At 46.3% G+C, this 22,035-nt stretch overlaps 1 protein-coding gene across 2 annotated transcripts; it reads left to right on the top strand.

The window, feature by feature from the left end:
- The first annotated feature begins 615 nt into the window (after positions 1-615).
- Positions 616-9,443, top strand: CSAD (cysteine sulfinic acid decarboxylase). Of its 2 annotated transcripts, XM_065888338.1 has the most exons (14): positions 616-762; positions 1,045-1,171; positions 1,251-1,341; positions 1,683-1,789; positions 2,237-2,352; positions 2,816-2,895; positions 3,209-3,263; positions 6,776-6,892; positions 6,975-7,039; positions 7,325-7,406; positions 7,827-8,026; positions 8,182-8,233; positions 8,394-8,483; positions 9,270-9,443. In XM_065888338.1, exons 1-14 carry the CDS (start codon positions 637-639, stop codon positions 9,441-9,443), a joined length of 1,482 nt encoding a protein of 493 aa, XP_065744410.1. In that variant the 5' UTR covers positions 616-636. The 2 variants fall into 2 exon arrangements, with proteins under 2 accessions (XP_065744410.1, XP_065744409.1); XM_065888337.1 differs by lacking the exons at positions 1,045-1,171; positions 1,251-1,341; positions 1,683-1,789; positions 2,237-2,352 and having other exon boundaries at positions 637-762.
- The last annotated feature ends 12,592 nt before the right edge of the window (positions 9,444-22,035 follow it).

Below are 22,035 nucleotides of genomic sequence, written 5' to 3' on the forward strand. Positions count from 1 at the left end.
TGGCCTCCTTTTCTTCCTGCTCTTCAGAGAAGAGGGCTTTAGAAATCAGGACAGTTCTGAGAAGACTCTGGGGGTTGGGATGCAAAGAGATCGGCCTCTCAGGCCTGCCTAAACCATTTCTCTGTTCCTCTCCAGTCTAAGTGAAGGTGGCATATGTTTTTGCCTTACATCTCATCTCCCCGCTTCTTCATGTCAGCTAATGGTTATTCAGGAAACTTATCTCAACCTGCTGGCCCTATCCCAAATCTTCAGGGCATGGGTCATGAGAATGATGTCATGGCCATGTGACTGCTGCCTATACCTTGCTCCCTCTGCTGCCCTAGTCCTAACACTCTAAAAAGCCAGTTGTGTCCCCTGCTTCCAGCTCACCTGGACGAAGACCCGAGCAGAAAGGTAAGCTTCTCACCTGTGCCTTTGGTGAGCAGTGGCCACTGGATTCTACCTGCTCAACACTTCTTTCCCACCTGTTTCTGCTGGCTCTCTCCCTGGGCGCTCTCGCTTGCCTTATCTGTACAGTGAAGGCTGGGGCTAGGCCCTAGGCCCATTACGGAGTTGAAGTTCTTGCTGGTTAGGTCCAGGTGGGGTCCCCAGGCTGAGTAGGGAATAACTCCTTCTCTGCTCACAGATTTTCTCCTGATGGCTGACTCTCAACCACTCCTCTCCCTTGATGGGGACGCTGTGGCTGCAGAAGCCTTGCTCCGGGATGTGTTTGGGATTGTGGTGGATGAGGTCATTCGGAAAGGGACCAGTGCCTCCGAGAAGGTGGGTCTTTTCTCCCCCCTCCTCCTGCCCATCAAACTTGGCTGAGAACTTTCCTCCTCTGTGCGGGCTTCTCCCAGAATTCATCACTCTCACTGTGTACCTCAGGGATTACATACTGGGCCAGACTCTGTTTATTTACCCTTGTTCATGTGTTGCTTGGAAAATATTCCTAATTTGCTGTAAGTGCAGCTTGGTGGTGTCTTCTGTCTGCTGAGATGTGGTTTGGGCAGCCAGTCAGTGGGGTGCCTCAGCGCCCCCAGAATCTCCCGCTTCTCCTCCTAGGTCTGCGAGTGGAGGGAGCCAGAGGAGCTGAAGCAGCTTCTGGATTTGGAGCTGCGGAATGAGGGGGAGTCACAGGAGCAGATCCTGGAGCGCTGCCGGGCTGTGATCCGCTACAGTGTGAAGACCTGTGGGTCCCGGGTCCTGCGGGGAGGCGCGTCTGGAATTTGTACCCAGCTCCACTCTGAGCCCTCGTCTCCCTTCTCCAGGTCACCCTCGTTTCTTCAACCAGCTCTTCTCAGGGTTGGATCCTCACGCCCTGGCCGGGCGCATTGTCACTGAGAGCCTCAACACCAGCCAGTGAGCCATCCCAGGGCCCCCTTGTACCACCCCGAGAGGATTTGGGTTTGTGGGAGACACACTCGGTGGGTAGGAGAGGAGAATGGTGCTTGCCCCCCTGTCTTTTCTGGGAATCTCTGCTGGCAGAGTCTTTCCCCTCGTACCCTTTGGGCTTCCTTTCCCAAGCTTTCTCATGCCTCCCGGCTCCAGTTTTTTCTCATCTTTTCCTCCCTGGTTCTTTTTCGCCAACTCAGTCCTCTCTTTGGACCCTCTCTCACTCACTCTGTCCACCTCCTCTCTCCAACTCCTCGCAGAGTCTCTCCCTGTCTCTTTCCCATTCTCATCATTCCCTCTCCTGGCAGGTACACATATGAGATCGCCCCCGTGTTTGTCCTCATGGAAGAAGAGGTGTTGAAGAAACTCCGGGCCCTGGTGGGCTGGAGCTCTGGGGACGGCGTCTTCTGCCCTGGTATGTAAACAGGAGGGGGGCCTTTCTTTGGCCTTTTCAAGGGTTCCTCCTTCCCCACTGTTCTCTTGCTGTAAGCTGGCAGGGAGGGGTGATTCTTCTTTGTTTCTTCTCCAGGTGGGCTCTGGCCAAACCAGAGAGAAGCTGCCCAGTCCCCCATATCCTCGTGTTTGCCAAATAATACATGGCATCAGTGCCTGCTGTCCTGGTGGGGGGTGGGGTGGGGTGGGGTGGTGGATCCTGGGGTCAGCCCCGGATAAGGAGGGGGAGTCGGGATCTGCAGATCCCGCTGTCTGGGTTACCAGCGTGCCATTTGTCGAGCCCTCAGAACTCGTGGCCAATCGCTTGTGCTTCTTTGGTCAGTTCTTCTGGGTGGAGAGGTCAAGAGAGCCAAGCTCCAGTTTTGACCCACTGCCCCTCCCTCTTGCCACCACCCCTTCCCTGTGACAGGTGGCTCCATCTCCAACATGTATGCTGTGAACCTGGCCCGCTATCGGCGCTACCCGGATTGCAAACAGAGGGGCCTCTGGGCACTGCCGCCCCTGGCCCTTTTCACATCAGAGGAGGTGGGAAGAGGCACAGGCCTACCCTGGGCTCCCCGATTCTAATCTCCAGCCAGCTGAGTCCGAGACCTGTCAGATCCTCTGCCTGCTCAGACCCATCTCTTCCGAGACCAGCCTGCCCCCAGGCGGATGTGCTTCCTTCCAGCCAAGGGGGCTGTGTAAACACTCCCCGTTCACCTTGCCGTCTGTGTGGGGGTAGCAGAGGGGCATCCAGTGTAGTGTACACAGTCCACACCCTTTCTGCTAAGAGTATGGGCCATGGGCCAGCAGCATCAGTATCACCTGGGAGCTTGTTAGAAATGCAGAATCTCGGGCCCCAGCCCAGACCTACTGATGATGAATCTGCATTTAGACACACTGGTGATTTGTAGGCCCATGAGTATTTCAGAAGCCCTGGCCCACAGGGGCTCATCTGTTTGACGTCTCTCTCCTCCCCACCCTCCCTGCCCTCCGCCTTCCTCCACAGTGTCATTACTCTGTCAAGAAAGGAGCTGCTTTTCTGGGACTTGGCACCGACAGTGTCCGAATGGTCAAGGCAGATGAGAGGTGAAGGTCCTTCTGTCTGCATGTCTCAGACCCAGCCTGGCGCCGTGTGCCTTCTCATTGCCAGGGGCTCTGGCCTCTGGCGCACGCCCCGGCGGACTTCTCTCCCTGCTCTGTTCCCACCGAATTGCCTCTGCTGTCTACCAGTGCCTGCTAGAGTCTCCGCCCTGTCCCCTGAGATCTGTTTACCCCTCTTAGGGAAAAATCAACGCTGCGGCCTCTGCATTGCTAACTGCACATTACCCTGCTCTCGACAGCTCTGCTGCCCAGCCTAGAGAACCTATTACTCCCCTACCCACTAAGTTTTCTTTTCCAGAGGGAAAATGATCCCTGAGGATCTGGAGAGGCAGATCGGTCTGGCTGAGGCTGAGGTGAGTGAGTGAGGGGTGCTGAGGCAGTGGAACGGGACCCTTCTGTTCCTTCCTTGGAGGGTTCTTTGGCCTGTGCCTACTCAAGGCTCCCCTCATCCCTCCCCTTGATCTCTGTGCCCGTTTCCCTGGTGGGCTGAAGTGATGCCTGGGGAGCAAGGACACTGTAGTCCTGCTGAGACCCATGGGCAGTATCGGATCGCAGGGCAGGGGTAGGACTGAGTCACTGAGTGGAGTCCCAAGGGGCACCGCAGGGAGGATGTTGGGGACCTGAGGTGTAGCACAGAAGGTTTCTGTGAGCCGGCAGGGTCTGTGCAGGAAGTTCAGGAAGATGTGCGGGCCAGTGGTGAGCAATGCGGACTTGGAGCAACGGGAGATGTGGAGGTCCCTGCACGCCCCTCCGCACTAGGGGACGTGGGAGCTGCTGCAGCCGTCTTGGAGGGCGTTTCAGCACTATCTATACCATTTTTATTTACTTATTTATTTATTTACAAATATTTATTTATTTATTTGGCTGCTGCGGGTCTTAGTTGTGGCATGCAGGATCTTTTAGTTGCGGCATGTGAACTCTTTTTTTTTTTTAAATAAATTTATTTATTTATTTTTGGCTGCATTGGGTCTTCGTTGCTGCGTGCGGGCTTTTCTCTAGTTGCTTCGAGAAGGGGCTACTTTTCTTTGAGGTGTGCGGGCTTCTCATTGTGGTGGCTTCTCTTGTTGTGGAGCACAGGCTCTAGGCGCGCGGTCTTCACTAGTTGTGGCATGGGGTTCCCCCTCGCGGGCTCTAGAGCGCAGGCTCAGTAGTTGTGGCGCATGGGCTTAGTTGCTCCACAGCATGTGGAATCTTCCCGGACCAGGGCTCGAACCCATGTCCCCCTCATTGGCGGGCAGATTCTTAACCACTGCGTCACCAGGGAAGTCCCATGTGAACTCTTAGTTGTGGCATGTGGGATCTAGTTTCCTGACCAGAGATCGAACCCAAGCCCTCTGCATTGGGAGCACGGAGTCTTAGCCACTGGACCACCAGAGAAGTCCTATACCATTTTAAATGTATCTATCCACTGACTCTGTGTCCTGCTGCTAGGATTAGTTTATAAATCATCATCACAAGTGCTTAGAATTGTGTGCACTGGAGCGAAGTGTAAAATTTAAAAAAAAATTTAAATATCCATCAATAGATAAATTATGATGTATCTGTGTCAGTTTCTTCCTTTGTAAAATGAGCATAATATAGAACTTATAGGGTTGTTGTAAGGCTTAAATAAATTATGTGTAAAGCACTTAGAACAGTGAAGCAGTATATAAATATTAGCTGCCATTGTTGTTGTTGTTGGAGTAGTATGCAGCCATTTAAAAGAATAAGATGGGAATATATATGTTAACATGAAATACCTCAACTATGTATTTAAGTATAAATTTTAAAAAAATGTATATATCTCCACATGCAAATGGTCGCAGCATCGGTTTTTGAGAAGACTGTTCTTTCCCCAATGAATTGTCTTGGCATCCTTGTTAAAATCCATTGAGTGTAAGTGTGAGGACTTATTTCTGGACTCTCGGTCTATTCCATTGATCTGCATGTCTATCCTATAGACCACATTGTCTTAATATAGCTTTGTAGGAAATTTTGAAATCAGATGTGTGAGTCCTCCAACTTTGTTCTTTTTCAGGACGGTTTTGGCTTTCTGGGTCCCTTAAATTTCCATTTGAATTTTAGCATCAGCTTGTCGACGTCTGCAAAGAAGCCAACTGGGATTTTGATAGGGATGTGTTCAATCTGTAGATCCATGAACATGGAATGCCTCCATTTATTTAGGTCTTCTTTGATTTCTTTCAACAGTGCTTTGTAGTTTTCGGAGTATATGTTTTGCACTTCTTTTGTTGAATTTATTCCTAAGAATTTTATTGTTTTTGATGTTCTTATAAATGAAATTGTTTTCTTAATTCCATTTTTGGATTGTTCACTGCTAATGTGTAGAAATACAACTGATTTTTGAATATTGATCTTGTACCCTGCGAACTTGCTGAACTCATTTATTAATTCTAATAGTTTTTTTTAGTAGATCCCTTAGGATTTACTCGGTGTAATATAATGTTTTTATTTTGCTCTTTTCCTTTCCAATCTGGATGGCTCTTATTTTTTTTTACCTAATTGCCCTGCTAGAACCTCAGCACAATGTTGAATAGAAATGAGGAGCGTGAACATCCATGTCTTGTTCCTGATCTTAGGGGGAAGGCTTTCAGTCTTTCGCCATCGAGTATGATGTTAGCTGTGGGTGTTTTTGTAGTTGCCCTTTATCAGGTTAAGGAAGTTCCCTTCAAATCCTAGTTTTTTGAATGTTTATATCATGAAGGAGTGTTGGATTTTGTCAAATGTTTTTCTGTGTCTACTGAGATGGTCAATAAACCACATTGAGATGTGGTTTTTTTTCGTTTATTCTATTGATAGGATGTATTACATTAATTGATTTTGGGATGTTAAACCAAGCTTGCACTCTTGGGACAAATCCCCCTTTGTCATGGTGTATCATTATTTTTATATGTTGCTGATTTTACTTTGCTAGTGTTTTGTAGATTTTTATGTCTATATTTAGAAGAGATATATTCTGTAGTTTTCTTGTGATATTTTGTCTGGTTTTGGTATCAGGGTATAATCACTTCATAGGATGAATTCAGAAGTGTTCCTTCCTCTTTTTTTTTTTTTTTTGGAAGCTGATGAAGAGCTGGTATCAATTCTTTTTTTTTTTAATTCATTAATTTTAAATTTGTTTATTTTTGGCTGCGTTGGGTCTTCGTTGCTGCACGTGGGCTTTCTCTAGTTGCGGCGAGCGGGGTCTGCTCTTCGCTGCAGTGCGGGCTTCTCATTGCGGTGGCTTCCCTTCTTGCGGAGCACGGGCTCTAGGCGCGCGGGTTTCAGTAGTTGTGGCTCGCAGGCTCTAGAGCGCAAGCTCAGTAGTTGTGGCACACGGGCTTAGTTGCTCCGCGGCATGTGGGATCTTCCCAGACTAGGGCTCGAACCCATGTCCCCTGCATTGGCAGGCGGACTCTTAACCACTGTGCCACCAGGGAAGCCCTAGCTGGTATCAGTTCTTTTTTTAATGTTTTGTACAACTCATTAGTGAAGCCATCTGGGCCTGCGCTTTTCTTTGTTGTAGTTTTTTGAATACTAATTCAAGTTCCTCATAAACTTTTGTACTATTAGGATATTTAAAATAGCATTTTGATCTTCCAGTAAGACATTCAACTTTGTTGAAAGAGTATGCACTTTGGAAATCGACCATCAGACAGACCTAGGTTTGAATTCCATCTCTGGGTTTCAGCTTGGGGGCAGGTTTCTTAACTCCTCTGAATCTCGGTGTCCTCACTTGCAAATTAAAGGGGACAGTAACACGTTGTAAGGTTGCAAGGGCCCAGGTCAGGCATGTGAAGAGTTTATAGAGCTGGATCTCAGCACCAGGCTCTGGGTAGCTCTTGAGATGACTTCACAGCCTCTTTCTCCCTCTGCATTTTTGCCACAGGGTGCTATGCCATTCCTGGTCAGTGCCACCTCTGGCACTACCGTGCTGGGGGCCTTTGACCCTCTGGAGGCAGTTGCAGACGTGTGCCAGCGTCATGGACTGTGGCTGCACGTGGATGTGAGTGGTACTCAGGCCTGAGGATGGGGTGGGCTGAACTGAGGCCAAGGCCAAAGCCCACATTGTTCCTTTTGCTCCACAGGCCGCCTGGGGAGGGAGTGTCCTGCTGTCACAGACACATAGACATCTCCTGAATGGGATCCAGAGGTGCATACAGCCCCCTACGCCCTGAATCTCACCCTTCAAATCCTTGATCCAGAGAATAGTCTTGGACCAGGGAGCTCAGATGGGGGTAGGGGAAGGAGGCTGGTAGGAGGGAGATTGGAGAGATGGTTGATTGGGGCTGGGAGGTCAGACATTAGACCTGGAAATTCTTCTGCTGGGCCGGGGTGAGACCGAAGCCCCTCTTACTGGAGATCTGGAAAGGTTGGGGCTCTGGTTGGGCAGCTTGAGGGGGAGCCAGCTGACCCTGCTTTGCTGTGCCCACCCCAGGGCTGACTCCGTGGCCTGGAATCCCCACAAGCTCCTCTCCGCAGGCCTACAGTGCTCAGCTCTTCTTCTCCGGGACACCTCGGTGGGTCTGCCCCTCCCCCGCCCTGGCACCACCTCCCACCCTGGACCTCTGTCTTCTTTTCTATCCCACCTGAGAGGAGCTCCTGGCCTTACCACGTTCTCCTTGCCATGCCATCTGAAGCTGAATATCTGTGACCACCCTGATCCCCTGTAGTGGGCTCCCTCACTCCCCTGTCTTCATGCAAAGGAAAAAGTTCCCAGCTTAAGTCGTAATCGGAGGGATCCTGGGTCATTTGGGAAGAACTCTGAGTGTTGGAAGAAAACCCAGAGAGAGGGTTTCAGTCAGCTGGCAACCGTCCCATCGGTGCCGCCTGGTTCCAGGGAAAGAAGCATGTGGACTGAGCTAAGAAATGGCCCAGTGCAGCTCTGGAGGAAACCTCGGTGGGGAGGGTGGGTCTGACTGTCTCCTCACCCTCCACAGAACCTGCTCAAGCGCTGCCACGGGTCCCAGGCCAGCTACCTGTTCCAGCAGGACAAGTTCTACGATGTGGCTCTGGACACTGGAGACAAGGTGGTGCAGTGTGGTCGCCGCGTGGACTGTCTGAAGCTGTGGCTCATGTGGAAGGCACAGGGCGGGCAGGGGCTGGAGCGGCGTGTGGACCAGGCCTTTGCCCTTGCCCGGTAGGAGTGGGGGCAGTCCCGTTTCCCCTCTCCGGGCTCCAGCCCTGCACCCCTTACCTGTTCTTAGTGTCTCTTGACTCACTCTCTGGGTTGCTTTTGTTTCTGTATCTCTGCCTTTCCTCCTCCACCCATGATGTCTCACTCTGTGTTCACAGGTACCTGGTGGAGGAATTGAAGAAGCGGGAAACTTTTGAGTTGGTCATGGAGGTACGACCGACCTTGTGCTCTTTTTCATCCCCCGTCCCCCCACCGTTCCCCTCTCACTGCCCCTCTTCCCCAGCAGAGCCCTGGTTGGGGAAGAGGGGCAGTGAGAGGGGAACGGTCTGCCTTCCTCAGCTCACACCTTCCTCTTCCTCATTCCTCCCAGCCTGAATTTGTCAACGTGTGTTTCTGGTTCGTGCCCCCCAGTCTGCGGGAGAAGAAGGGGAGTCCGGATTACGGTGAAAGGCTGGCTAAGGTAGGCAGTCTCCTCCCTGCTCTGGTTAACCCATTAGGGAACCGATGCAGCTGGTGTGTTTCCGCCCCCTGCTGGCTGTAAGTGGCATGGCAGTTCCCTTGGCTAGTCTCTTGCTCCTGAGGTGGGGACCGTGAACTGGAAGACGACACCCACTTGTCCTCATTTCTGTGAGGCTGGGGATGGGGGATAAGGTATGCTTCTGGAAAGTAAGAAGAAGACGGAGAGGGGCATTACAAGAAAAGTCACCAGTGTGAAGTACATAGATCATTGGTGCGGGGCATTCTGCTGGGAGCTCAGGCCCAGGACAGAGATGTGAGGCAGAAAGATCTTGGAGTTTTGCTCACTAATGCTGGGGACAGAGCAACCCTGTCAGGCCAGGAGGTATGTCCTGGTCGCTAAGGATAGATCGGTACTAGGTGCTGCAGATGATACGAAACATCAAAAATGTTATAGGAATTCAGAGAGGGGAGAAGAAGGTGTCGAGGATGATGAAGGCTTGAAGTTAGACTGAAAAAGCAGTGTTGAGATTCAGTGAAAAGTCAGGATTTAGCAGAAAATGGCCCATGTGGTAACGTGGAGAATGGTGAGACGTGAAAGAATGCAGGAGGTAGAGAAGGTCCAGTGGGCTGGATGTGGTGGCAAGGGTAAACTGGGGCCACGTCAGGATCCGAGCCGTGAGTTGCTGTCTCTGGAAGGTGACTGGGTGGAGGGAGGTGCAAGCTGGGGAGCCCAGCCCCTCACCTGACCTCAGGCTGCAGCTGGAAGGTTGCTCCACTCCTCCCACAGGTGGCCCCAATCCTCAAGGAGCGCATGGTGAGGAAGGGCTCCATGATGATTGGCTACCAGCCCCATGGTACCCGGGGCAACTTCTTCCGCATGGTCGTGGCCAACCCTGCGCTGACGCGGGCGGATATGGACTTCCTGCTGAATGAACTGGAACGGCTGGGCCAGGACCTCTGAGCCGCTCCTTCTCGCTGCTGGCATGGACCCCTCCCCCAACCCTTACCATCTCCCTGTATCCCCTCCCCGCATTCTCAAGAACAACCTCTCCAGGAAACAAAGCTGTCTTAATTTTTATGTGCTTTGACCCACTAACTCTCCTTTAAGTATTTGATATTAAGAGAATGTTTAAATAAATGATAGTATATCCATATGATGGAATATTACTCTGCCATTAAAATTATGTTTACAAAGAGGATTTTTATAGATAAGAGAAAAATAATTTTAATATAATGTTATGTTGAAAAAGCTGGATATAAGACTTTATATATGGTAATATCTGAGCTGCATTCAAAAATACATAGGAAAAGACTGATGAGATGAAATATGCCAAAATGTTAATAGTTTTCTCTGGGATGGGATTACAGGTAATTTGAAAATTAACTTCTTTATACCTTTTGTGCGCCCCTTTTATGATATAAGGAGTATCTATTGCTTTTTATTTTATAAATTTATTTATTTTTGGCTGCGTTGGGTCTTTGTTGCTGTGCGCGGGCTTTCTCTAGTTGCAGGGAGCGGGGGCTCCTCTTTGTTACGGTGCGTGGGCTTCTCATTGCGGTGGCTTCTCTTGTTGCGGAGCACGGGCTCTAGGCGCGCGGGCTTCAGTAGTTGTGGCACACGGGCTCAGTAGTTGTGGCTTGTGGGCTCTAGATCGCAGGCTCAGTAATTGTGGCGCACGGGCTTAGTTGCTCCACGGCATGTGGGATCTTCCCGGACCACGGCTCGAACCTGTGTCCCCTGCATTGGTAGGCGGACTCTTAACCACTGCGCCACCAGGGAAGCCCCCCTCTATTACTTTTAAATAGGAAAATAATAAAGTTAAATTTTCAGCTGTATTATTTTGGTATATTGTGAAGTTTGTTATCTTTCAACAAAATAGTGGAGAATGCAAATTTGTAAAAAAGTAAAGGTAGAAGAGAGGCTAAAAATAGGAAAAAATTTTACCAAAAATCTTGAGTGGGAGAGAAAAGATCAAAAGTGGAGTTACTGTAAAATTAATTGTACTTTGGGACTTCCCTGGTGGTGCAGTGGATAAGACTCCGTGCTCCCAAAGCAGGGGGCCCGGGTTTGGTCCCAGGCCTGGGAACTAGATCCCACATATGTGCTGCAACTAAGTGTTCACATGCCACAACTAAGGAGCCCACATTGCCACAACTACAGAGCTGGTGAGCTGCAACTACGGAGCCCGCCTGCCGCAACTGAGACCTGATGCAGCCAAATAAATTAATTAATTAATTTTAAAAAGTTAATTATACTTTAATGACACTGAAAACAAAATGGGCACTTGTTGTATCTTGAGACGAGAACCTTGTCCACTTATCACTCTTGAAAAATCTTCACACACACCAAAAAAGTAAGAATGTTCCTTCTGTAATTTAAACAACAGAAACCAAGTTGAAAAAAAAAAAGCCCAGCAATGGAACCAACCACTGTTATGTCTTCTGTTATTGCTACTGTCTTACATAAAAACATCCATTTAACACTTAAAATCCTGGTCTGATGTTGCTTTTCAGTCACTTTTTGGGAAAGAGGCATTTAGCTACACAAGTTATTTAGGACAAGTGGCAAGTCTACCAGAACTTTCTGTTATTTCCAATTCCTAAAAATACCATTTATGAAAACAATAACGTGGTCATGTAAGAGTCATCCAAAGTTATTTGAAGAAGCAAATACAGACCATACAAACCATAGCAAAAGAACATCCAAATCTCAAACCCAATTCTCTTGACCATTTGGGGGAAAAAAGATTTTCTATTCATAAATTACTAATAATTTCCCTGTAAACTTGTTATTCTTGCAATAAATGGTATCTAATTTCTTCCAAATAATAAACTTGTTTTAAGAGTACTAATAATTTGAGCTCCAAGCCCTAAAGAGTTCTATTTATCTGAAAAATGTCTTAAACATAGTAAAAGCAAACTAAAAAAGTCCTTATTTTTCAGCTCAAAGCAAAGCCAGAAAGCAAAACAAAAATGAAATCTTCAAATTCCTTGAATCATCTCCATCTCTGAAGTATGTTTAAGAGAAGGCTAGAGGACTTCCCTGGTGGCACAGTGGTTAAGAATCCGCCTTCCAATGCAGGAAACACGGGTTTGATCCCTGGTCGGGGAAGATCCCACATGCCATGGAGCAGCTAAGCCCATGCGTCACAACTACTGAGCCCACGCGCCACAACTACTGAATCCCACACACCTAGATCCCGTGCTCCACAACAAGAGAAACCACCACAATGAGAAGCCCGTGCACCGCAACGAAGAGTAGCCCCCACTCGCCGCAATTAGACAAAGCCTGCACGCAGCGATGAAGACCCAACGCAGCCAAAACTAAATAAATTTTAAAAAAAAGAGAGAAGGCTAGAAAGACAGGACATAAAATCAGTGAATCACCTATTCTTCTCCAGCTTTATGAAACAGATTCTTCTTTTCCTCCATTCTCAAAATTCAATCTCAAAATCTCTGGATATAGTATGGTAGTCTCTCTCTTCCTTTTTCTCTCCCATCAACATATACTGAGCTCCTGCTGTGCGTAATTCCTTGTCTTGCCTTCCAAGAGCCCACCTAAGACCAAAGCAATCATCCCTCAACTGAGGCCTGTCCCTGCTCCAGGCCCTTTGCACCTGCTGCCCCTGTGGCCTGAGTGTTCACCCATCTACATGATTCGCTCCCTCATTGCCTTTAGATTTTTGTTCAGATGTCACTGACTTATTGAAGCCTTCCTTGAACTGTTGATCTAAAATTACATTTTCACCCTCTGTTGTTACATCTGCCTTGTTTTTCTCCATGGCATGTATAAGCATCTGGCATACACTATAATTTATTTATTTATTTATTTACTTACTTACTTCCCCTGCACCTGCTTGCCCTGGTCTCACTCAGCTAGAATGTAAGCTCTGGGAGCAGAGATTTTGTATCATTGCTTCCCAAAGTGGAGTCTTGTACTTACAAGGTGGGTAATGTTAAGTGAATGGTTAATGAGCTCCAGGTACTAGTTGACTTGCTCTCAGTCACACAACTTTTTTTTTTTTTTTTTTTTTTTTTGCGGTGTGCGGGCCTCTCACTGTTGTGGCCTCTCCCGTTGCGGAGCACAGGCTCCGGATGCGCAGGCTCAGCGGCCATGGCTCACGGGCCCAGCCGCTCCGCGGCATGTGGGGTCTTCCCGGACCGGGGCACGAACCCATGTCCCCCGTATACGGCAGGCGGACTCTCAACCACTGCGCCACTAGGGAAGCCCAGTCACACAACTTTTAAGTGGTGAGTCAAAGCCAAATTCAGACCATCTTCCTCTGGCTCTTAACCATGGGTCTAGTCTGCTTCTGTTGACAGGTGTACATAATTCATAGTGTGTGGGTATCAGGGCCATTTTATTAACCGTATGCTGTGGATCTGTTGCTTGCGGGAAGAATGAAGGCATTCACAGGTTCAGTCACCCATCTTGCCCTTGGCCTGGAGAAATCGTATTACCATCAAACAGGAAGCAAGGTCGTTGGGAACACCTGGGTGAATTACAATGTTTGAGTGGGTTTTTTCTTTTGTTTAAAGGAGTCAAAGTATTCAAGAGGCTAGCCTCCCCATGACAGGGGAAGGAAAATGGTGACTTCACAGGATGGTAGGCCGAGGGCTGGGAAGCTAAAAGCTGGGTGGGGCACCTTGGATACGGCAAGGTTGGGGTAAGAGTCTTTTTAGGAGAGTGGATGAAAGGGTGCAAACAACAGTAAAGTCAGAGTTTGGACACCTGGGACTGTTCTTATGCGCCCTAGGTCCTAAGTTGGCTATTTCTCCTCTTTATATACCTTTAAAAAATCTTTTTATTTTGAAATAATTCGAAACTTACAGAAAAGTTGCAAGAACTTCTATATACTCTTCACCTGAATTTATCAATTTTCACATTTTGACAAATTTTCTTTATCGTTATGTATGTACTATAACTTATTTTTTTCAGAACTATTTGAGAGTCGGTTATAAAGAATATGCCTCTTTATTTCTTAATACTCTAGTGCATATTTCCCAAGGACAAGAATTTTATTTTAACCATGATATGATGATCAAATTCAGGAAATTTAACAGTGACACCATACTTTCATCTAAAGTCCATATTCCAGGGACTTCCCTGGTGGTCCAGTGGTAATGAATCCGCCTTCCAATGCAGGGAACGCGGGTTCGATCCCTGGTCGGGGAACTAAGATCCCACATGCCGCGGGGCAGCCCGTGTGCCACAGCTACTGAGCTCCCACGCCTCAACGAGAGGGCCTGCATGCCGCAAACTACAGAGCCCACACTCTCTGGAGCCTGCACGCCACAACTAGAGAGAGAAAATCCACATGCCACAACTAGAGAGAAGCCCGTGCCACAACAAAGAGCCCTCATGCCGCAACTAAGACCCGACGCAGCCTAAATAAATTGATAGGTAGATAGATAAAGTCTATATTCCAAAGTTGTTGATTGTCCCAACAATGCTCTTTATGGCATTTTCCCCTTCCAGTACAAGATCCCAGTCCAGGATCATGTATTGCATTTAGTTGTCATGACTTCTTGTCTTCTTTACTCTAAAATAGTTCCTCAGCCTTTCTTTATCATTAACATTGACATTTTAAAAGAATACAAGCCAGTTATATTATAGAATGGTCATCAGTTTGTTTTTTCTTGAGGCTTTCTCATGACTGGATTCAGGTTAGCATTCTAAGCTGCAATATGACTTGTCACGTGTATCCTTTTCAGAGAAGCACATCACAACGGCCACAATGGCCATCTGTTCCTTACTGGTGATGTAATTTTGATCAAAGTCAAAAGTGGTCAAGGTGGTGTCTGGTTTCTCCAAGGCATGGTTATTATTGTGCCCTTTGCAGCTAATAATCTGTAAGGAGACATTTTGAGATTTTGCAGATACCCTGTTCCTCTTCATATTTTCCCCATCTAGACTTAGTATCCATTCACGATGCTTGCCAAACCAACTTTTATCATAACGATTGCCAAATGGTGGTTTTCTAACTCCAACATTCCCTCCACTTTTATAATTTGGCATTTGACTATAAAGAAGAGCCCTCCTTTCCCCTTATTCATTTAGTCATATATATATTTCAATATGGACCCTTCTTTTCTGGCTGCGGTGGGTCTTCATTGGAGTGCGCGGGCTTCTCTAGTTGCGGCGCACGGGCTTAGTTGCGGTATGTGGGATCTTAGTTCCCCAACCAGGGATCCAACCCAGGCCCCCTGCACTGGGAGCGCGGAGTCTTAACCACTGGACCACCAGGGAAGTCCCAGACCCTTGTTTTATTAAGTAACTTATAATCCATTTCTAACCTTACTTATTTTTAATGCTCAGATTGTCCCAGTTTTGACCATAGAGAGCTGCTTTAATCTGGCTCCCATGTCCTTTAAACATGACTTTTTTAAAAAACACTGCCTTTTTTCCTGGCACAGCAAAAATCTTGTCCCTTCTTTGCCCACTCTTGCAATCAGCAAGGAGCCCTGATTCCTTTTAACGGAGAATGGCATTTAGAAACCACAATCTAGGCACCAGGTATATTCATAGGTACTGGATATATATTCATGTACTTTATTTATTTATTTATTTTTGGCTGGGTCGGGTCTTTGGTGCTGCGCGCGGGCTTTTCTCTAGTTGCAGCGAGGGGGGCTACTCTTCGTTGCAGTGCACAGGCTTCTCATTGCGGTGGCTTCTCTCGTTGTGGAGCACAGGCTCTAAGAGTGCGGGCTTCAGTAGTTGTGGCACGTCGGCTCAGTAGTTGTGGCTCGCGGGCTCTAGAGTGCAGGCTCAGTAGTTGTGGTGCACGGGTGTAGTTGCTCCGCGGCATGTGGGATCTTCCCGGACCAGGGCTCGAACCTGTGTCCCTTGCATTGGCAGGTGGATTCTTAACCACTGTGCCACCAGGGAAGTCCCTATTCATGTAATTAAAAACTTTAAACTAACATCCTTTTGGATCTCCTAACCCATCATAACTGTGCTAAGGGAAACAAAAAGCCAGAGTTCTAAAGGGGGAAATGCGGTTCCCCTGAGAGCTAGCACAGGGGCAGCAGAGAGAACGGGTTGATAAACTAGGATGGTAGGTGGGGGGTGAGGTACAGAGTTGGGATGCTTGCAGATTGCGTATTGTATGAAGATGGCAATGCTCTTGCAGACCCTGGTTTAGCATTAGCATTCCAAGTTTCATAGAATTTTTGGTCTTGCAATTAAAAGGCCAGAACAGATACTCATCTGTACAACCTTGGCCTTTAGGTAGATTTTTTAAAGCCGTATTTTACAAATAAGGCAGCTGAGGCTGGGCAAAGCTCAGGTTCTTGACAAGGTCACAAAAGTGTCTGTCTCTTAAGCAGAAGATGTATTTTATTCTAAAGAGGAACATCTTTTGTTTGTACAAGCCAGCATCTCTTTAATTTTATACCCCAAATGTAATAATTCTGTTCTTTCTTTTCTAGACTGATACCTTTTTGGTTCTTGAGATCCAGTTTCCGCATGTTAGAGGAATCCAGTAGTCTGATGGCCTAGTTTTGAAAAATTCCTGAAGTTCATTTTTAGCAAATTCTCTGGTGCCAGTGTAATGAGCTTGCACATTTCCTTAGTTTGTAGCATGGTATTTTTAGTTTTTACTTATAATCACATACATTTTAAAGTTGGCTCAGAGGTTTAAATGTTTTTACTGTCAACTGGAGGTGTTGTGGTGCTATTCCCTTCTGCCACATACTGTCACACATCAATGAGACAGTACCGTGTCCTGAATGGAACTTTGATTACAATGGAAGCTTTGATTACTACAAAGCTATAGTAATCAAGACAATGTGGTTTACAGGATACACATGCAGGTCAACGGCATAGACTGAGAATCCAGAAGTAAACGCTCACATTTCCACTTAATTGCTTTTCAACAAGGCTGCCAAGACAATTCATTAGAGGAAAGAATAGTCTTTTCAACAAACGATGCTGGGACAACTGGATAGCCTCATGCAAAGTCGAAACCCTTTGTCACATTATACACAAAAATTAACTCATAATAGATCATGGAACTAAATGTAAGAGCTAAAACTATAAAACTCTTGGAACAAAATAGAGGAGTAAATCTTTGTGAGGTTGGGTCAGGCAAAGCCTTCTTATGAATGACACCAAAGCACAAGCAACCAAAGGAAAAAATAGATAAATTGAATCTCATCAAAATTTAAAACTTTTGTGCTTCAAAGTTTGTGCATCAAGGAGGTGAAAAGAAAACCTAAAGAATGGAAGGAGATATTTGCAAATCATATATCTGATAAGGGACTTTTAAAAAAAATATCTTTATTGGAGTATAATTGCTTTACAATGGTGTGTTTCTGCTTTACAACAAAATGAATCAGTTATATACATACATATGTTCCCATATCTCTTCCCTCTTGCGTCACCCTCCCTATCCCACCCCTCCAGGCGGTCACAAAGCACCGAGCTGATCTCCCTGTGCTATGTGGCCGCTTCCCACTAGCTATCTACCTCACGTTTGGTAGTGTATATATGTCCATGCCTCTCTCTCGCTTTGTCACAGCTCTGATAAGGGACTTATATCTAGAGTAGATGAAGAACTCTTACAACTCAGTAATAAAAGACAAATAACCCAGTTAAAAAATGGGCAAGGGATCTGAATAGACATTTCTCCAGAGAAGATATATAAATGGCCAATAAGCAACTGACAAAATGCTCAACATCATTATTACCAGGGAAATGCAAATAAAAACCACAACAAGATACCACTTCATACCCAATAAGATGGCTATAATTAAAAAGAGAAATAGCAAGTGTTGCTGAGGGTATGGAGAAATTGGAACCTCATACACTACTGGTGGGGTTGTAACGTGGTGCAGTCACTTTAGAAACAGCTGCCCAAAGCTGGAGGGATTGGGGGAACGGGTACAAGATTTTTTGAGACAGTAGTGAAAATGTACTAAAATTAATAAATTCTGGAGATGGTAGCACAAATCTGTGAATGTACTAAAACTATTAACTTGTACCCTTTTAATGTGGATACATTGAATGGTATGTGAATTATATTTGAATAAAGCTGATAAAATAGCTCATATATATGTATATATGTATCTATACACATCTTTCCCTCTAAATCAGGAGCAAGGCAAAGATGTCCACACTCACTCATTCTATTTAAAGTTGTACTAGAGGTTCTACCCAGGCAATAAGGCAAGAAAAATAAATAAAAGACATAATGATTGCAAAGGAAAAAGTAAAATTGTCTTTATTTGCAGGTGATACAATCATCTGTTTAGAACATTCTGATGAAGCTACAAAAATGTTACTAGATCTAGTTTAGCAAGGTTATAAGACACAAGATATAAAATGCAGAAACCAATTGTATTTCTATATACTAGCAACAAACTATTGGAAGTTGAAATTAAAAGACAATATCATTTACAATATCATCAAAAAATGAAATGTTTAGGGACAACTCTGATGAACGATGTGCAAATTCTATACACTGAAAACTAGAAACAGTGCTAAGAGAAATTAAACGAGACTTAAATGGAGAGGTATACCGTGTTTATGGATTGAAAGACACAGTATTGCTGAGATGTCAGTTCTCCCCAAACTGATCTAGAAAGTCAATGTAATCTCAATCAAAATCCCAGTATGATTTTTGTAGAAATTAACAGTTGATTCTAAAATTCATGTGGAAATGAAAGTGATCTAGAAGAGCCAAAACCAACTTTGAAAAAGAAAAAATAGGAGGACTTATACTACCTGATTTCAAGACTTAATAAAAAGCAGTAATCAAGACAGAGTGGGACTTCCTTTATGGCGCAGTGGTTAAGAATCCGCCTGCCAATGCAGGGACACGGGTTCAATCCCTGGTCCGGGGAGATCCCACATGCCTCGGAGCAACTAAGCCCACGCGCCACAACTACTGAGTGCGTGTGCCACAACTACTGAAGCCCCCGCGTCTAGAGCCTGTGCTCCACAACAAGAGAAGCCACCGCAATGAAAAGCCCGCGCACTGCAACCAGAGAAAGCCCGCGCACAGCAACGAAGACCCAATGCAGCCAAAAATAAATAAATAAATAATCCTTTCTCCTTCCCACTTCCTTTAAAAAAAAAAAACAGACAGTGTGGTATTAGCATAATTATAGATCAATGGAACAGAAATGAGAGTCCATAAATAGATCCATACATATATGATGAACTGGTTTTCAACCAAGTTGCAAAGGCAATTCAGTGGAGAAAGTACAGTCTTTTCAACAAATGGTGGTGGAACAACCGGCTATTTATATGCAAAGTTAAGTTAGATACCTCCTGTTCTTAAAATGGAGGAAACCTCATGTACTGATGGTGAGCATGTAAATGGCTCTAAGTCTAGCTATTCTGGAGAACATCTGGCTGTTCTTAGTGAAATTAAATATGTCTTAAGAACAAGTTCCTAGGAAATCGCACAGAGAACCCCTGTCTTCTCAAGCCCATGCTAAATATCCACTACTAAATGTCCAAAGAACATATATAGGGGCTTCCCTGGTGGCGCAGTGGTTGAGAGTCTGCCTGCTAATGCAGGGGACACGGGTTCGAGCCCTGGTCTGGGAAGATCCCACATGCCGCGGAGCAGCTGGGCTCGTAGCCACAACTACTGAGCCTGCGCGTCTGGAGCCTGTGCTCCGCAACAAGAGCGGCCACAACAGTGAGAGGCCCATGCACCGCGATGAAGTGTGGCTCCTGCTTGCCGCAACTAGAGAAAGCCCTTGCACAGAAATGAGGACCCAACACAGTCAAAAATAAATATAAAAGTAAATAAATAAATAAAAGATTACTATAAAAAAACATATATAAAATGTGGTGCATGCATATGATGGAATGAACTATCAGAAATTAGCAGAAATTAACTGACTTTGCCTGTAACACCCTTGTGCATCTTTTAAAACGATGGATGAAATGGGATAAGAATTATGGCATAAATTACTTTATATAAATTAAAAAGGTGCAGTACAACACCGTATTTTTCAAGAATACATATAGGTTTGTCATGTCTTAGAGCGGATACGTATGGTGCAGAGGAAATGGCAGTAAGGGACGGAGGAACTGGAGTAAACAACCCATACTAAAATATGGAGACCCATGGGTGTGAGAAGCCAGCAAGAGTGAGCTCAGACAACTCTTTCCAGAAGTTTGGCTATGACAGAAAGCTGAGAAGTGAGACAGCTTGATGAGAATGTGGGGTGAAGAGATGATTGTAGTAGAGGAGCGTATCTGGATGCCAATGGGAGAAATTTGATAGGGAAAAGGACAGGGTGGTGCCCAGAACTCATCAAAGGGACTAAGTGTTTGGGATGGTGAGAGAGACTGGCCTTTGATGTGAAGATGTGATGGGCCAGCGCAAATTAGGGGACCACAGAAGAGTGGAGTGGGTGTTATACGGGGGTTCCTGGACAGGCAGGGAAATTTGGAGAAAACACAGGACAGAATCAAAGGGGTAAAGAGAGTGAGATTGAAGCAAGGGAGTGGGAACAGAGTTTGGGGACACAGGTAGGGCAGGGTGAGGAGACCCCAGACAGGAAGACAGGGTTCCTAGCCCTAGCATGGTAGCACAGCCCCACTGGGCAGGAGGGTGGCCAGAGAGCCCTCATTGCCTCCCACATTCATCCCCACTCCAGGCACTTCCACCCCGAGTCCCCACTGACCCCAGGCAGCTCCGATGCTGCCCTCTGGGTACAAGGGTAAAACAAGGGTGCTGCCAGGGGAAAGGGGTCCTCCTTTGCACAGGCTCAGGACGCCTTTCCCCTGATACCTCTATTCCACTTCAGCCCAGCTTCAAGGCATCCTTACCTGGACACACTTCTCAGACTGGGAGTCAGGGTCTTGAAGGGCCCGTGAGAGCTTTGGTGGAGGAGGGGGTCTGGATGTGTACAAACCTCCATATCATGAACAAATTGAAGAACCCAATATAAAATAAGGAGATGATATCTCCCTGCTATTGGATTAATTTCCTTACCGGAGAAAAAAGGTAAAATTTTGAAGAAGATGAAGGAGGAGGGCTTGGTTTGGTGTATTCTAGCGCAGTGGTTCTCAAAGCGTGGTTCTTTTTTTTTTTTTTTTGGCGGTACGTGGGCCTCTCACTGTTGTGGCCTCTCCTGCCATGGAGCACAGGCTCTGGACGCGCAGGCTCAGCGGCCATGGCTCACGGGCCCAGCCGCTCCACGGCATGTGGGATTCTCCCAGACCGGGGCACGAACCCGTGTCCCCTGCATCGGCAGACGGACTCTCAACCACTGCGCCACCAGGGGAGCCCCGAAGCGTGGTTCTTGGATCAGCAGCAACAGCATTCTCTGGGAACTGGTTAGTAAAGCAAATTCTCAGGCCCTACCCCAGACCTCATGAATCAGAAACTCCTGGGGTGGGGTTCAACCGTCCATATTCACAAGCCCTGGAGGTGATTCTAATGCATGCTCAAATTTGAGAACCACTGTTGTAAGGGGATTTTTTTACTTCCATCTCCAAACATGTGCTTCTTTTTAGCCATGTTGCTGCTGGGACCAGTGGCATCAGGGTATACAAGTGAAGGCTTGGACTTGGCATTAGTATGGGGAAGGCCTGGTGTGGAGACAGGTGAGGAGCTTCCTCATTCTCACCACACAGGAGCCTGGAGACCAGCTCTGGAGAGCCCCTGAGCAGAGGTCAGGACTGCAGGGATACTGGAAGAACATGACTCAGAGGGCCTTGGCCCTACAGGGATGAGGTCATTATAGCTGGTGTTCCCGCCTTGGGGACAGCACAGGAAACGCCGAAGAGGTACGTGACAACTTAAGAACATATCAGGAGCAGCTAAAGAGATTCTAGTCGTGTACCCCAAAAATACTTTCTGGAACCAAAAAAACATTATTTTTAACAACAAAAAAATCAGCCTATTTACTGAAAGAAAGAAGTCTGGTCACTGGCGGGACTCAAATTAGTGGCTTGGAAGAAGAAGTGGAAAAATATTTCAAAGCACAGAGCAAATAATACGAAGACATGGAAATAATGAGGAAAATATGAGATTTGGAGAAGAGACCAGTAATCCTAACATTCAAATATTTTAGTTCCAAAAGAAAGAAAAGGCATAAACGGAGGAGAGACAATACTTTAAAAGTAGAATATTTTGCCGACCTGAAGAAAGTTCTGAGCTTGCAGACTGAAAGGGCATAGGAAGATACAAAAAGAGAAGACATACATCTAAGCATGGAACTCCTGAATTCCAAGATTAAAGAAAGATATTTTCAAGTGTCTAGACAGAAAAAGCAAGTTCTTTACGAAGCGAAAAGGATCAGATTGACACAGGACTTTTCATCGGCAACACTGGAAGTTAACAGTAGGAATACTGAGAGAAAAGGAAGGCTATCCCGGAATCTCATACCCAGCTGAGGAAGCATTCACTCGTTAGCACAAAAGAAAGATATATGGAGCTATAAAGGATTCAGAGAGTATATCAATCCCATATCTCACCTGAGGAAACTACTGAAGAAAATTTTGGTTAGAGAACAGAGAAGTCAAGATAGAGGAAGATGAAAAGGAGAAAGAAAAAGCAGTGAGCAACAAACCTGGCAAAATA

The sequence above is a fragment of the Phocoena phocoena genome, chromosome 11, assembly GCF_963924675.1.
Source record: "Phocoena phocoena chromosome 11, mPhoPho1.1, whole genome shotgun sequence".
Lineage (NCBI taxonomy): Eukaryota > Metazoa > Chordata > Mammalia > Artiodactyla > Phocoenidae > Phocoena > Phocoena phocoena.